Source organism: Xenia sp. Carnegie-2017, unplaced genomic scaffold (genome assembly GCF_021976095.1).
Source record: "Xenia sp. Carnegie-2017 unplaced genomic scaffold, XeniaSp_v1 HiC_scaffold_23, whole genome shotgun sequence".
Lineage (NCBI taxonomy): Eukaryota > Metazoa > Cnidaria > Anthozoa > Malacalcyonacea > Xeniidae > Xenia > Xenia sp. Carnegie-2017.
This window is the reverse complement of record NW_025813486.1, coordinates 17,159,289-17,175,440: the sequence shown is the minus strand read 5'-3', so window position 1 is coordinate 17,175,440 and position 16,152 is coordinate 17,159,289. Positions and strand designations below refer to the sequence as shown.

Below are 16,152 nucleotides of genomic sequence, written 5' to 3'. Positions count from 1 at the left end.
TTTACTCCCTATTGTTTACACTATGAAGTTACAAATAGAAGGCGGGAATTCTTAACTTATTGGAAGAAATTGATATTACCTAAAGGCCCGCAATTTTGTCTTAGCCCGCAGGCCCCGTAATTAGTAATCCACCACCACATTGTCCGTTACAGTCAATTGATATCTTGAATTGTAATTTTTAACGGTATCTAGGGAGACTGGAGTCGACTAGATGGGGATGGAGGATTTGCAGAATGATCAGTTTGACCCAGGTGTCTGGTTTGACCAACAGACAAATTGATATAAATAAATGCCGTTATATATTTGAGCACAAGAAGAAAGAGTAAAATTGAGCAAAAATGCTTCATATCTCGAATGCTTGTAAATTTCACAATCCAAATAAGCATATCGTGCAGGAGCCTTGTTTGGTCATGTCTACATTGATACGTGCATATTTGTCAAAGGTTAGAAAATGCAGTTTTGCTGATGCATTAAAATTCTGTTTAATTTTATCGACTTTTCAAAATACAAAAGTTTGTAAATACTCTTAACCAGTCTTTCTTAATACAGTTTTATTATTAGTGGCTGTGAGTAGATTGACGCCCGCGTCTAATCACTCTAGCGTGCGTGCACAATACCACATTGTAACAACGCATGCGCAACACACCACATATTTTGCACTGCGTCAAGATGGCAAAAAAAAGCCCAGCTTCAAGGTTCAATTACATAACAATAAGTCAAACGCTATACAAAAGGCAATTCACTGACAAAACCCCACGTCAAAACTGCAGAGGCTTAATTCAACGAGAATTTTAACGAGATCAATTCGACACATGTAAACGGAAAAACTAAATGAAAGGCAACTATCAAACTTAAATAGCTACGGTGAACTGCTGTTGAAAAAAATCTGAATTAATACATATTCCACCATCATTTTCAATAGGGAATACTTAGAAAACGCGAGGAGTTGACACTCGTTTCAACTTGAATTGAATCTCTGCATGCTTTGTGACGTGGACATCAAATGTCCTTTTTTAAGCGAACGGGAAAACTTGAGTGCCCCGACTGGCGGGAAAATTCAAGCGAGGCCAAGATATTCGGCACATCTTCGTACTCAGTGTCCAGTAGCGTTAGCCAGCCCGCAAGTTTTGGTCCTGCTGTGTAAATTTTAGGTCATTAACATTACTCATTTCTTTAGAAATCTTTTGTTTTTACACTGAGTGAAGACAGAAAAATTAACATAGTAGGACCAAACTTGCGGGCTGGCTACGCCACTGTCAGTGTCGCAATCAGCCGGCAAATTATTACTCTGCTTAGCAAATTCCCAACACGAAGTGAGCAACGACAAATTTGCAAAGCAAGACTAAATAAGCGGGCCGACCACGCTGCTACTGTACGGGTCAAGTAATGAAGAGCTGTCATAACAACATTCTATAACATTGTCACGAGAGTCAGTGAAAACGTCTTAAATATCCATTTAGGTGTTGAGTTCACTTCTTCTAAAGCAGATGAACCTATAAAGATTTTTATTTATAATCAACTTCGGTGATCATGTGATCAATAAGTGCTGGATGCATTTATGTCAGCGAAGTCTTTCCAGGAAACGATTTCACGGTCGAACGAGTTTTGAAATAGCTGGCATTCTGACGTATCGTTACAAATAATTCATAATTTCTTTCATTCTCTAAACTAAAGAAATAAAAGATATGTGTGATGAATGATTTGCAGAACTTTTGGATGACGTTACTAAAGGTTGAAATTTAGATTAAGTAAAAACTGATTATTATAAGCAATAACACATCTTAATGGAGAAACAGGGGCGTAGGAGGCCCCTGGATTCGTGAAAGGGGGGGGGGAGTCATTTAGAACAGGCAGAAAAACATCAACATACATAGCAGCCAAGTTGAATTTGTCACGAAAAAAGGGAGAATGGGATTACCCCCAGTACGCCACTCGGAAAATACAAATACCCAGTTTGCTTTCATACATTGTCGACTGGTCTCGGTTTTCGAAAAAAACTTGTCCAAAGAACAAAAGCCACTTACTATCATTATTCATATAATTTAGTTTATGTCATCTGGAGACTTTTGACTTGCCAGAGTTCGCACTGGATGCAGTGGTGTGACTACCCTGTGTCGTAAGACTAAGCTGTGAAAAGCCACTATGTGACGACTCAATACTAGACAGCGAGCCTCTAGATAATAAAATAGCGAAGGAACGAATAAAAACGATTTGCTCTTCCACACTCCCCATATATCGAAAATGCAAACGAACTCACTTGAAATGTTTACCAAGCAATACTTCATAAAAATACAATATCTTCGCCTTGCTTGGGGGTCTGGAACTGAGAGATGCCGAAAGCGGAATGGACTTCCATTGTAAGACGTAAACTCCAGCTTGAGTACATACGTGAGTACCCTGTAACATAAAAGATACACCATAAGTCAACACTTTTATTTGTAACGAAAATAATCATACAACGCAGAAAAAAATGGTTAGAAATGACCAAATCGATTTTGCAAAATCCCACAAACTAAAAGAGGACTAACTAAACAACGATATTTTTATAACTTTTAATTGCAAACATGTTTCAACTTGACTATAAGCCATCTTCAGTGCGAATAAAATAAATTATTTACAGTGTGTAATACATAAGATAGAAATATGACAAAAGTGAGGTATTACTGAGGTGAATATAATTATTTACAAATTGTTATGAATACAGTATGTGTGTAGTAGGTGAGTGAGAAAAGAAGGAATGTGAAGAGCAAAATTGTATAAAATGTTAGACTTGTTTGTTTAGGTTAGGTTTATGTTTTCGTATGTAAAGGGCTTCTTTGAGTTTAAGAGTGAATGGTGTGTTGGCGATGTTTAGCACTGTGAAACAAGAAATGCACTTCGATTTATTTAGTAGATTTTTGTAGATGTGTGAGTTTTTGTCCGCGGTGGTTTGTTCCTTGTGCTTTCACTTTTGTCTTATATATTCCACATTGCAAATAATTTATTTATTCGCACTGAAGATGGCTTACAATGAAGTCGAAACATGTTTGCAATTAAAAGTTTAGAAATATTATCGTCTATTTAAAATGTGTACTTTGTATTGTGCTGATAACATCATATTTACAAATTAAAAGGACGATTTGGTTTTAACTATAGCGGTTCAAATACCATGTGACAGCTAACCCACACCGTCAGCGTGACCATATATGCAATTTTTATCAGATTCGGTCGAATGAACTTAAACCCTCCCCCCGGTTCTGAAATTTGGAACTATATAAAGCAGGTGGGAGTGTCTAAGGTCATCAGACAAAATCTCGTAAAAAACTCCATATGGCCACACTGCACAACGTTTCTGTTTACCTGTATAGAATCGCCATCATGACAAATCTTTGGTCTCTCTACAACAACAGCATCCACGTTAGCTATGACTCCACAGGAAGGGGTTTCCCCAAGACTCGTCAAACTACCACTACAGGCTTCCTTTGGTCGTTTGTGACGAAATACTGTAAATAAGACGTCACTCTGGATGACGTCAAAGTCCCAGGTAATAACAGATTCAGGTTCCTTGACGGTGATAACGGTCTGAGATGAATGAAACATAAAAATGGATTAAGGCAAATTTGCAAAGTTTTATCACAAATTGTCGAATGGTTTTGGAGTGCCACAATATTCCTTCCATTTGATAAATCACCCATTCAACCTTAGTACCCCACAATTATCATCATTGATCCCAAAGTAACTTTTATAATCATAAATAATTCACAGTAATTCTCGCAATAAAGTTTCAATATCCACAATTACTCAGTCATTTGATAAATCGTCCATTCAACCTTAGTACCTCACAGATATTATCATGAAAGCACCTACTATCATCATAATTCTCAGCACACTAAAACAAAAAGGTTTTGGTATCTTCAATCTCTAGCGCAGCCAGCCTGCTTCTTTAGTCATGCAAAATATGTTACCTTTTTTGAGTTCACTCACAGTGAAAACAATTTCAGATTACAATTACAGATTTTCAATAACAAATTTCAAGGAAAGATGAATAGTGCTTTGATAACTGGAGGGGGGGAGGGGATAGAAAATTTTTAGGTGGCGCGCATCACTTTGCGCATTAAAGACCCCTGCTCCAGACAAAAAACTCTGGTAAGAAATCAAATAAGTCCAACCCACCAAACTGTGAATTATTCGCGTGTATCCATCTATATCCCTAAAGGATCAACAGCATACCTCAAGAGGTGATCCTTTGTTAACAATTGAGGAGTGGTAGATCTCTTGACCAAGACCGTCTCGTTCTACGAATTCCACTGAACGATATAAACTTTTAGGTACAAGTCCACCTTCTCCTATATCACACTAACAAGTAATAAACATTTTTACAATACGTCATCTAATAACTTTACAGCTTCCGGAAGTACGAGCAAAGTTCGGAACGCCTCCAAAAGTTGTCACCTACCATTGAACTAGAACCCAATCAACTAGATATCTGACTCCGCCAAAATTCTATAGTCACGAGTGAAGCAAGACGCCATCTTGAAAGGTGGCAAAACTGACGATATTAATGATTTATATCTGCTTTTCCTGAATTGATTTAGAGTAGCAAAGTTGATAGTGTAGGTTTCATTTATAAAACGTTTGATAGGACTTGTTTTTAAACTTTCTTTTAGCTTATTTTTCATTTTGAGTTTTGCTTTTTGCCACCTTTCAAGATGCCACCTTGCCTCACTTTGACACGACAGATAAACATCTAGGGATGTTGGTTCAAATCATTGTCTCCCACCCTCTCAAACACCAATTACCTACCCTTTCAACCACATATTATCCACCTTTCTATCTTATATCCCCCAGCCATACATTGTATGATTTGATATTGATTATACATAACCCAATATGGAACTTTTATTTACCATACTGAAGTAAATATAGTTAACATGAGTATACACGTAAATACTACCTCCCCCACCCCACCCCAGCATTACGGAGCTTATTAACCTCAACACTGAGATAGAATTCATTTCATAAACATAAACTTATAAAATAAAGCTCTCGTGAACAAAGCTAACAGTACCTCACATGGTCCGCCTAAAAATTTTGGTATATATTCCTCAGGGATGTAATCAGTAAGGCCACCGGGAGCCTACAAAAGACAATATACTAAATCAAGAAAAGCGTGGTGAAAACATGTTGTTTCAGAATACGAAAACTTTACCTGATAATCGTTTCCACTATAAATAAGAAATTTCTTTCTCGTATTTTCGTGTATGAAAGAACTGACAAGAGTCCACAAAACCCCGAATATTCTTGGAGCTCGAACAATAAGCAAGCGCCCCATGAGTTCTGGGTAATTTGCTTCTACCACTTCAATAACTCTTAACAAAGCTTTCACACCTAAATAAAACACACATATTGTTTGATGTGCAACCTACTTTTGAAGTACAATGTAGGATGTTTGTGTACAGCCTATTGTTTGATGTATAATGTAAGATGTTTGTGTACAATCTATTGTTTGATGTACAATGTAAGATGATTGTGTACAACCTAGAGATAACACACATACTCTTCTTTCATGTAAAATGTAAGATGCTTAAACTTAAAAGAAGCTTCATACAATAATGAGGTGAACAAAGTGTGTAACCTACTATATGATACTATAGTTGACAACATTTTATTTTTCTGATAATCCAAATAAGGTAAACTCCAGTGAAAGCTACAGTACTGTCAAGTGTCTACATTCTACTTCATTGAATAGTTCCGTGATTCTTAGATATTTATCAAAACAAGAAAACACCCGACCATCACTTCACATTTTTCATCCTAATACTTTCCCGTGAGGCAATATCACCTTGTATAGACCTTCACTAAAGGGAGAAAAGGGAGGGGGGAATTCTGCAAAAGGAAATGACTTAGTTGTCTCTAAATAACATTCGTCCCAGACCTTTCTAATGCAATAAAACCGCGCGGTATGCTGATTTACATGCAGAGGACTATACGTTTCGTTGAAAATCACCTGAGCAGAGTGAGCATTCCTTATACACGATATAACGAATGTATAACGTGTATGTGATAAGTAAAACAGATGAAAGTTGATTATCTACTGACTCACCTGGTCTCCATAGGTGACGCAAGCATAATCCTTCAAGATCACAAATACAAGTGAAGGAGCTAAGAAAACAACATGACAGTATACATAAAATTTTTTCTTATTTAATCATTCTCATTGATGTGGAATAGATTACAGCAACCTTATTGGCTATAGCAAAGAGAAAGAGGGATGTTTCTTACGATAACTTGCCTAATGATCATATTTCGGGGGATGAGAAATAACCCAAGATTCAACGAAACTAGTTTCAATGTGCAACAATAATAGTAATTTAGTGGAATTTAGCTACCGTAAATGCTTGTTTTAGCACCACAGCGCTTATTAAACTTCCCCAATTCTAAATGCGGTGCTCAAGAGGGAGCGGCGCTTAAGTGAGAGCGGCGCTAAACGAGTATTTAAGTTAATTAAAATTTATATATTTCCGACAAAAACTAAAATTACATAGATCGTTTAACACCAACCTTATCGGCGCTCCCTTTGCTTGTGTTACCTCATCAAACATTGCCATGGCTTGCTCGTTGATTGATAATACCTAAAAACGACATAAAAAGTAAATTTTCCTTTCCATAAAAGGTTTTGAGGAGTTTTAACAGAATGAGGTTAGATCCATTCATATCAATCACCAGCAAATATATGATAAAAATGTTCTTGATCAGGCGAGCAAAACAGGTTTGGTGAATACCTTTGTTCGGGCCATTCCGTAAGAAGGCAGGCAGGTGTACACCACCAAAGGCGCAAAAATGTTTTCAAAAGTGAGGGGAGGGTTGAATGGATATCTCAAGATGCAATAGTAGTTTTGGTAATGGGAAATCATAGATTTTCGAAAGGTTGGGAAGGGCATGTTTAGCTTCCTTCCCCAGAATTTCAGCCTCGGCGGCTACCACCACTTTGTCAATTGTAATGTTGATCCTCGGAAATGAATCAAAGCGAAGTTTTGCATAACCCAATTATGTTGGTCGGCAGGAGGGGGAAGCTCACTTTTAATGTAACTATTTGTAAAGCTATCATACGTTAAGGCAATCGAATCAAACAGACTTGAGCTAGGAGGGCCAAGTCTTTTGCCACTTTTTCAAAAGTCACAATTACGCCGGTTATAAAAGAAGATCTATGAGCAGAAGATTTCAAAATAGTACAATCACATGCAAATATCAGACAGAGGCGTAAAAAACTCGATAATTGGGGTACATATTCATACATACATGTATTGTCGTGTTAAATTCCTTTGTAATTATTATTCTCAACGAATTAAAACATGAATTCATGAATTTGCGTCCCACTCCCAATTAGCGAGTTTGGTACAACACTGTCGTAATAAGCAGCTTCTTTAGCTTGCTGTAACTCACATATTTCAAGAAACCATCTTCACCAACAGTTTTAAGAAGACCCTTCACATCCATACAGCCAAGACGAAGAATATACAACGGTCTTCCTTCTATATTTAATGAAAACACACGTGACGAAACGCAGTTATATGGAGAACCTGTTTATGTCTAGTGGAGCAATTAAGCTGAGTTAATCATAATATGGCGTTTTTCATCAGGTCTTGAAAATAGCAGCTTCACTCGAAGACTAAAGGTTTTCGACAATTTTATTGAATTTAAAATGTTTTATACAACCGTTACTATATTCAGAATACAACGATTTTTAAAACATGTGTTTCCCATCATTGTTCTTCCATTACTGATCTTTCTGAACATCGGGTAAATGACGCACAAAAACCTTGGTAGTTAAAATTTGCACGTTCAGCGAAAAAAAGTTTTACATGGTGTCTCAAAAAAAAAGAGCACAAAGATTCATACATGCATACAGACTTTATATTATTTTGATGAAACGCAAATCAGTTTCATGTATTGACAAAGCCATCATCTGCCATGGAAAAGAAATTAGGTCTGTCAACTAGGAACCACAGCCAAATGCTAAAAATTTTCTGTGAAATTTGATTGTTGAAATCACAAAAATAACAAAAATATGAATTGTGTTCAAAAGTTATTAATTGTTAACTATTAATTATGACGTTTAATAAACTGATTTAAAAGTGTTGTAATGGTTCCTGGAAAATTTTCTGCCAAACTCTCAACTCTATAAGATTTCTGGGAACTAAGTTCTTAAGTTCCGATACTTTTTCCACCCTGTCTGTCAATACGGAAAACTAAATCGATGTTTACACACAGTTTTCTGCGTCTTCAGTTCGCATATTCGTTTTTCGACACCCTGTATGGTATAAACTTGTGCTCCAAATGAACATTGATGAAACATGAGCAAAATTTGTTCTTTTCATTAATTTGGGAGAGAAAAAACACGTCATAGTTATTAACCTTTATCGTAATGATGCCATCCACCAGAATAATATTCCAACGCAGACTCAGGTGCACGCCATTCGGTCAAAATCTTGTCCACGTCATGATGTCTTCGCCATGCTAATGACAAACATAGCATCTCGTACGCCTGAACGAAAGCACAAAATAATAATTTGGCAATTAAGTAAGACACAAAAAAACATAAAATTGAATAGGTTTCACCCCTCCTGATTCACTATAAGCTACATAATTTTCAAGGAGGTTTAGTAATATATCAGTGAATTTCTTTTTCCTCCACAACTTACCTTGTCAATGTTCATATCTCTTGCTCTAAGAAAGCGCAATAGGTTTGAGTCGTTCGGGATCTATAAAATAAAGGAATACGTAGGTGGAAAATTGCTCTGAGGTAAGCTTTCAGTATTTGATTACAACTTGCATTTTGAATAACCTTTTCAAATGTTTATTTGAATATTCAGCATTCAGACAAATATTTATGTAAGTTTTAAAAAAGATTTAAAAAATGTTTTAAATTGGTCTACAAACTTGCTCTAAAATTGGTTTTCTAAGTGTTGACCGCGACTAAAAACATTTTTCGAACTTTGAAATAAGTTTTCCATACTTACAAATTGAAACTATGACTTTTCAAAGACAACTTGAAATATAGGATAAATGTGCATCAAAGACTTAATCAATGTGCATCGAAGAAATGTCAATTAAGTGAAATCGAGTCCACTTTTGTTAATAATACGTCAGGATTAGCCTGCAAAAGGCTACACACTAAACAGAGTAGACTCGCACAGAACATATCATTTAAAGTTCCTATATCACCGTAAGGGAAGCACACTCTTTAGATAGAGTTAACCATTTTAAGAACATTTGCAATATATTTTATAAGACGAAAATTTCCTTGACTTTTTGGCCCTCAAAGCTGCTGTGACTGAGTCTAGTTCACAGGACATGACCTACACTGGAGAACACGCTGCTTTTTAACGCAATAGTTTATAGTGAAATTTGTAGGAAAGTAAAGAAATTTATTTTTTATTAAACTTGAGTTATATTGTGCAGTTTGTTATTGAACCACACTGTAATTCTTTAACGTTAAAAAGCAGCGTGTGTACAAAAATGTGAAATTAAATACCTTTCCCAGATGAGTTAAGCTGATACGTTTCCTAAGCTGAAAAAACAACAACAACAAAATAAGCACTTGTCATGAGCCTTTGAACAAGCCATTGATATTAAATAGTGATGATATTATTGAGCACTGTGAGGGAAACGCAAGCGACCGCAGAATATCGTAAATTTAGGGACATTCATATGTTTTAATTCACTTTAAACCCAATGAACTAAAACTACAAATGTAAGGCTTGTGAACATGCCTGTACTTGTATGAAGCCAAATTTACCCTCAGGCACGCGTGTCTGGGGTCAAACCCCGCATTCTAGCTCATCATCGCACATGAAATTCCTTTGGGCCGTGCGTGGAAATATGGGACAAGTCGAATTGCTTCAAATTTTGGCGGGAAGTCGCTTTCAGCATTATTCACTTCAGTGTTTAAACCATGATCCATTGAAGTAAAATACATGGAACGCTACTTGCAATACAAAACCATAATAATTTTTTGAAGCCGTGATTTTACCCTAGACACGCGAGACTTTACCCCAGACGCGCGTGTGTAGTCAATCAATTATTACTCCGCGAGAGAAACTCGAAACATTAAACACGCGTGTCTGGCGTAAAATATGGCTTCAATTATTTGCTTGAGGTAGCATTCTATGTATTTCAGTTCAATGCCATAATCACAACTCACTTCAACAACAGGAATCAATAAATCATAAAGTACATAGACGAACATGGCTTTCCTAAATTATCAATCTTTCACAATCCCACAAAATGCAATGTTTTATTAAATATACTTGGGTTCTGAAGGAGAGGGGGAGGAGGTTTTGGATTTGCTTTCTTGTTTTTACATTGAATGAAGTCAATGAACATAGAACAATCTACTTTGCAGGATTTAATAAATTACCTGACTGCGATAGTGGATTTAAATAAAAGCTCAAACCATAACTGACCTGGATCAATGCATTTTCTTCAGTTGGTGTTAAAGCACCAAGATAACGATGTATGTATTCATCATCAATTTTATACTCAGTATCTAAGTAACAGAAAAATACATGTTTCCATTTGATTAGTTTTTGAATGATGAGTAAAATTACGTTACTGAGTAATCTAGACAATAATTTTTCAACAGGAAAACTTTGAGTCAAAACTGTCCTTGTGTTGAGTAATCCAATACAATAACCAATACCACCCGCACAGCTTTTGTAGTTGAAAATAACCAATACCACCCCACAGCTTATTCTAAAGGGGTGACAAATGGTGGTGATGGTGAGATGACATTTACCAACACCACCCTCAAATATCAGTTACTGATGACTATATTACGCACTACCATACATGGGTAGCAGACAGTTGATAATTTGGGGCCAAATTCATATAAACTATGTAGAACCCCAATAATTTGAACTCTTAAGGGAAACAGAAAATTGTTTGTGTTGTCAAGGGGTCAGCTAGATCATATCAAAGTTGCGATGCTGTTGATGCAAATTTTTCACACATAACGAGCATTTGAAACTATATGTTATGTATATAAGATTGATTTCATGTCTTTTGAAATGAATTTACACTTTTGACTGATAAATTTGAACCTTTGGAGTTCATACTTAGACCTTTTGCATTTTGAGATAAAAGTTGGAGTTATCCAATAATCCAGAGAAAGTTAACAAAGAGAAATTGAAATTTGTTGGAGAAACAGACAAAAATTTAGTTAACCATTTACTGTGAAATGTTTAAATACTAAAATCCTGGTGAAATGAAACTGGATCCACTCTCAGGCATGTTGGCATGGAGTTTCAGTTCACAGTAGTAAATTCCTGTGAAATGTTTAAATACTCAAATCCTGGTGAAATGAAACTGAATGCACTCTCAGGTATGTTGGCATGGAGTTTGAGTTCACCATAGCAAATTACTGTGAAATGTTTAAATACTCAAATCCTGGTGAAATGAAACTGAATGCACTCTCAGGCATGTTGGCATGGAGTTTGAGTTCACCGTAGAAAATTACTGTGAAATGTTTAAATACTCAAATCCTGGTGAAATGAAACTGAATGCACTTTCAGGCATGTTGGCATGGAGTTTGAGTTCACCATAGCAAATTACTGTGAAATGTTTAAATACTCAAATCCTGGTGAAATGAAACTGAATGCACTCTCAGGCATGGATGGAGTTTGACCATAGCAAATTACTGTGAAATGTTTAAATACTCAAATCCTGGTGAAATGAAACTGAATCCACTCTCAGGTATGTTGGCATGGAGTTTCACCAGCAAATTACTGTGAAATGTTTAAATACTCAAATCCTGGTGAAATGAAACTGAATCCACTCTCAGGTATGTTGGCATGGAGTTTCAGTTCACAGTAGCAAATTACTGTGAAATGTTTAAATACTCAAATCCTGGTGAAATGAAACTGAATGCACTCTCAGGCATGTTGGCATGGAGTTTGAGTTCACTGTAGCAAATTACTGTGAAATGTTTAAATACTCAAATCCTGGTGAAATGAAACTGAATCAACTTTCAGGCATGTTGGCAAGGAGTTTGAGTTAAGCAAGTTCAAGTTATTGTGATTGCATGCTATAATTCCTCATCAGAAATCATTTCAATAGAAACTAATAGAGCAGAAAATATGAAAATCATTTTGGGTATCCTCATTTTTCAATCTTTTGCCCCCTTGTCAGTATAACACCTTATTGTACCTGGTGACAATTAAGTAAGGCAAGATGTACACCACACTCACACCTCATTCTCTAGGGTCATGGGTAGGGGGTGGTTGATGAGAAATCATGGCCCCCATCTTTAACTCCTTTGGAACCTACATAACATAAAATCATATACATTTGGCAAAACTTACAAGAAGATACGGCTCCTTCCTGTACAGAAACTTCATTTTCTTTAGGATTGGATGATTTCACAATCTTTATGGATTCCTCTTTTGCTATTGGTTCATTCAAACTTTTTGTCCGAGGTTTTCCCTGAGAATCTTCAAACCGTGGTAAATCTTTTACTCCTTCACTGATCAATTCGTCAATATAATATTGGATTATTTCTTTACCCTAGAACATAAAATAACCAATTTTTACTATGTGGGATAACTCACTTGGAGAGACCTGATCTTAAATAAACTTGTGCATCTATCTAAATAATGCACCATCTATGAATAACAAATTCAAGTGTTCAAGGAAATGATTGTTTGTCTGACAGGTTAGGTTGGTGGGAAATTCTGATCAAGCAAGCAAAACAAAGTGTCAGACAAAAGAAATAGCACTTTTGCATTCTATCAGACATTTTAAATGAACGACAAGTTTTTTTATTGTAAACATGTTTTGGCATGCTTATGCCATCTTCAGTAGATAAAATGAAGGTGATTATGCTATTTACAGGATGTATATATATGTGTATGTGACTATCGCTAAGTGTATCAAATTACAGAATTAGTGTTAGATATTATATTACAGGTTAAATATTGTATTAATGTGGTATATTTGTTTGTTGAGGTCTGCTTTGAGCTTTTTAATGTAGAGCGCTTCTTTCAGTTTAAGAGAAAAAGGAGAGTTGGCGGTGTCTAAGATGCAGAAACATGAATGGTTGTTTTTTGATTTCCAATGTGGTGATGTGTGAAGGTGTTTATAAATATGTGAGTTTTTGTCAGAGTGTGTGTGTTCTTTGATGCATCACCAAAGACATCACATTGGAATGTCACAAATATTTAACCATTAATTATTCTATAGATAGTACGTATGATAAAAACCTTTTTAATGTTAGACAAGTAAATCTTTATCATCAGTTTCTCAACAGCTGCTTCAAAGTTAAAAAATGCTTTCACATCCAAGCTTGCCTCTTGCTCATAGCATGTCCATTCTGGGTTTTCGGGATGTACCTGTAAAAACACAGGTGAAAAACACAATTAATAAAGTGTACAAATTGAATAATCATAACTCCCAGAAATTTTTAATTAATGTATTCAACAACACCATGCCATTCTTCAAAGGCTACAAACAGGAGCTTAGCATGACATTTTGAACTGGGCAAGGTGCAAATTTTACTGACAAACACAAGGTATTTCAAATGCATTTGGTGAAATATTACACTCAGTTGGCGCAATATTGTGCTTATCGAATTTGTAATATACAAAATATATTTTGGAGATATTATTTATTACCTATTAAATATTGGTATAGTCCTGAGAAGGACTGTTTTTGTTGTTGTTGACTGACGTTTCGACAACCTTAGCAGTAGTCCTCTTCAGAGTCAAATGAGGAGTAAACATCACGTTAGCCGTATTTGTTATCTGGTTCTTACGTCATTGTATTGTGTGTATTGTCGAAATGTCAGTCAACAACAACAAAAACAGTCCTTCTCAGGACTATACCAACCTGGACGATCTACATTTACAAACATGTAACGATACTCCCAGGTTCAAACCATTTAAAATATTGGTTTATTAGTTCAAAACTGATATGAAAATTGTATCATTACCAACCAATGTGGCAAAGGCAGAGGATGTTTAACACCACCCACCCTCATCTCAGTAGATTTTGCCTTTGACTACAAAGAACATGTGCAAATAGCACCCACCCCGTTGCTATTCCTGTTGTTAATTTCCTTTTTTATTATTCAAATACTTCATTAATCCTACAGATTCATAATATTACACCTCAATAAACAATGACAGCTAACTTTTCAACACAAAATACATACAGAATAATAGCAGTTTTCTTTGATAATGACACGAGATGAGAAGCTTTCGTTGTATGCGTTGATTGTAAGTGTCCTCTTACGCCAATTGGTAGTGTTTTTTTGAATGAAGAAGACATTATCCACACCAATAATCTGTTTGAAAAGAAAATATATGTTTAAACTAAGTTAGTCCTTCTGTAGACAAGCAATTTTTGATTCTCACAACTTTCAAATGAATTAATTTTCACAGTGATATGTGTCAATTTAAGTAGTATGAGGATATAACATTAATCAAAATAAATTACAACTCCTTCATTTGTACTCAAAATACTTTCATAACATATTACTATTGTGTATCAATGAATTTCAAACAATGATATTTTAGTAAAAGAAATGTATTTAATACAATGAAAATATAACACCCTGTGTTTTGACTGACAATCAGTGGCAAGCCAGTTGGAATTTTTACTTCAAACATGCAAACTTTTCAGTGCAATTATTCATGTCTACAGAATAATATCAATCATTGTTTTGCCAGTGAATGAATACAAAAATATTGGAATAGCTGGAGTAAAACAGGGGCTACTTTTGAAAATGATTGAGACAACCTTTGTTTTGTTTTCCTATCAAATTTGGTTTACCACGCCATGGAATTTCACTCAAGAGCAAAAATGCAAACATCTGCTAACTTAGCATGTCAGGTCATTTTGGGAGAGCCAATATTGCTGACTTTAAGTCTCGAGATACAGTTTTAAGTCAAACATAAAACAACAGCTCAACTCTGGGATGGCCTTAATAAGCTATAACTAACAATTTACACATTTAAATATTGACCGTGAATTGTGAATGGAATTTAATGGATTTTACCAGCAATCAGATTGCACATAATCTTATTAAAATATAACGACGATTGCCTAAGAAGCGTAAAATTATGTTTAACATTATTGCTGTGTTTGGCTCGCTGGTTGGCTGTATCTGTAGCTACTTGCTATGAACTAGAATTCCTGTGAATATATTGATATCGCGCCGAAAGTATTATACAGTAAATAAATACGATAACTTTTACGGCATTCCCTTAGTTTAGTTCCGTATTCCTCCAAACAAATAATTTTGGTTATAATGTAAATTCTTCCTCAAATAAAAGTCTGGAGAATAAAGACATGAGAGATTTAGTAAATGATTCGCCGACACTAGCACTACGATTCAAAATAAAGCTAAATCCAACGATAGACAATAATGTGCTCTCGATATTCTTCATAAATTATAAATACAAATTTGCCGATAGAACCCGTTGAAAATCGAGAACACACTACGTCAATATATGAAATTTGCTTACTACTAGATTCTTCAAATTTTACTGAATTACACAACTATACCTTCTTCAAAAGATACGGTGCCTCCACGTTGATCCTACATCTTCTCTCTATAATATGTTCGGCACCATCCTCGCTCGTACTTTCAGAAATAATTTCACTACCGAGAAAAATCGGTATCATTTTGCAAGTTGGAAAACGCTTCTGGTAAGCCTTAAAAAGGAGGGAGAAACAAATACAAAATTCAATAAACAAATAGGAAGCATAAGAAAAGGTTAATCTAAATAATCTTTCAATTTCTATGTCAAAACGACTGAAGTTGTATAAGAATATTCTAGGAAAACAACAACAAAACAATTATAATTTCAATCTGTTAGTAGTTCTTCCCTGTCAAGCTAGAAATTGTACCTACCGCCATAACAAGTTCAAACGGGTACTTGTAAACTCGAACCGGTGACTGATACTCCTGCACCATTTTCGCGATTTCCTCCTGCCAATGCGAACCAGAAGCTTTCAAAGTGCACAATGAAGCCTACGTGCAATTTGAAAACAAGAAGCCCACTACAGGCTGTGATAATGACAAACTATAATTGTCTTAATAGACTTTGACTGCACAAGTTCAACGTATTTGTTTGATACTTTAATTATGTATGTACGACGCACGCTCTGTCA

General features: G+C 35.5%; 1 protein-coding gene across 1 annotated transcript; it reads right to left on the bottom strand.

Moving 5' to 3' along the window:
• Positions 1-457: 457 nt before the first annotated feature.
• LOC124448347 (SEC14-like protein 1) lies at positions 458-16,125 on the bottom strand. The gene is made up of 19 exons (XM_046999357.1): positions 15,893-16,125; positions 15,544-15,693; positions 14,189-14,320; positions 13,239-13,367; positions 12,342-12,543; positions 10,446-10,528; positions 9,515-9,550; positions 8,682-8,741; positions 8,395-8,524; positions 7,423-7,511; positions 6,541-6,611; positions 6,083-6,141; positions 5,189-5,367; positions 5,048-5,116; positions 4,210-4,335; positions 3,340-3,561; positions 2,258-2,397; positions 2,025-2,173; positions 458-1,668 (listed from the first exon to the last, which is right to left on the bottom strand). The coding sequence occupies exons 1-18, from the start codon at positions 15,953-15,955 to the stop codon at positions 2,053-2,055; spliced, it is 2,061 nt and encodes a 686-aa protein (XP_046855313.1). The 5' UTR covers positions 15,956-16,125; the 3' UTR covers positions 458-1,668; positions 2,025-2,052.
• Positions 16,126-16,152: the final 27 nt, after the last annotated feature.

Excerpts from the sequence above, each read along its gene's own strand:
- LOC124448347 (XM_046999357.1), bottom strand. The coding sequence starts at position 15,955 with ATGGTGCAGGAGTATCAGTCACCGGTTCGAGTTTACAAGTACCCGTTT. Across the intron at positions 7,512-8,394 it reads ATGGCATCATTACGATAAAG|AAGGAAGACCGTTGTATATT; the intron begins GTTAATAACTAT and ends CATTAAATATAG. Across the intron at positions 4,336-5,047 it reads TTTTAGGCGGACCATGTGAG|TGTGATATAGGAGAAGGTGG; the intron begins GTACTGTTAGCT and ends ATTACTTGTTAG.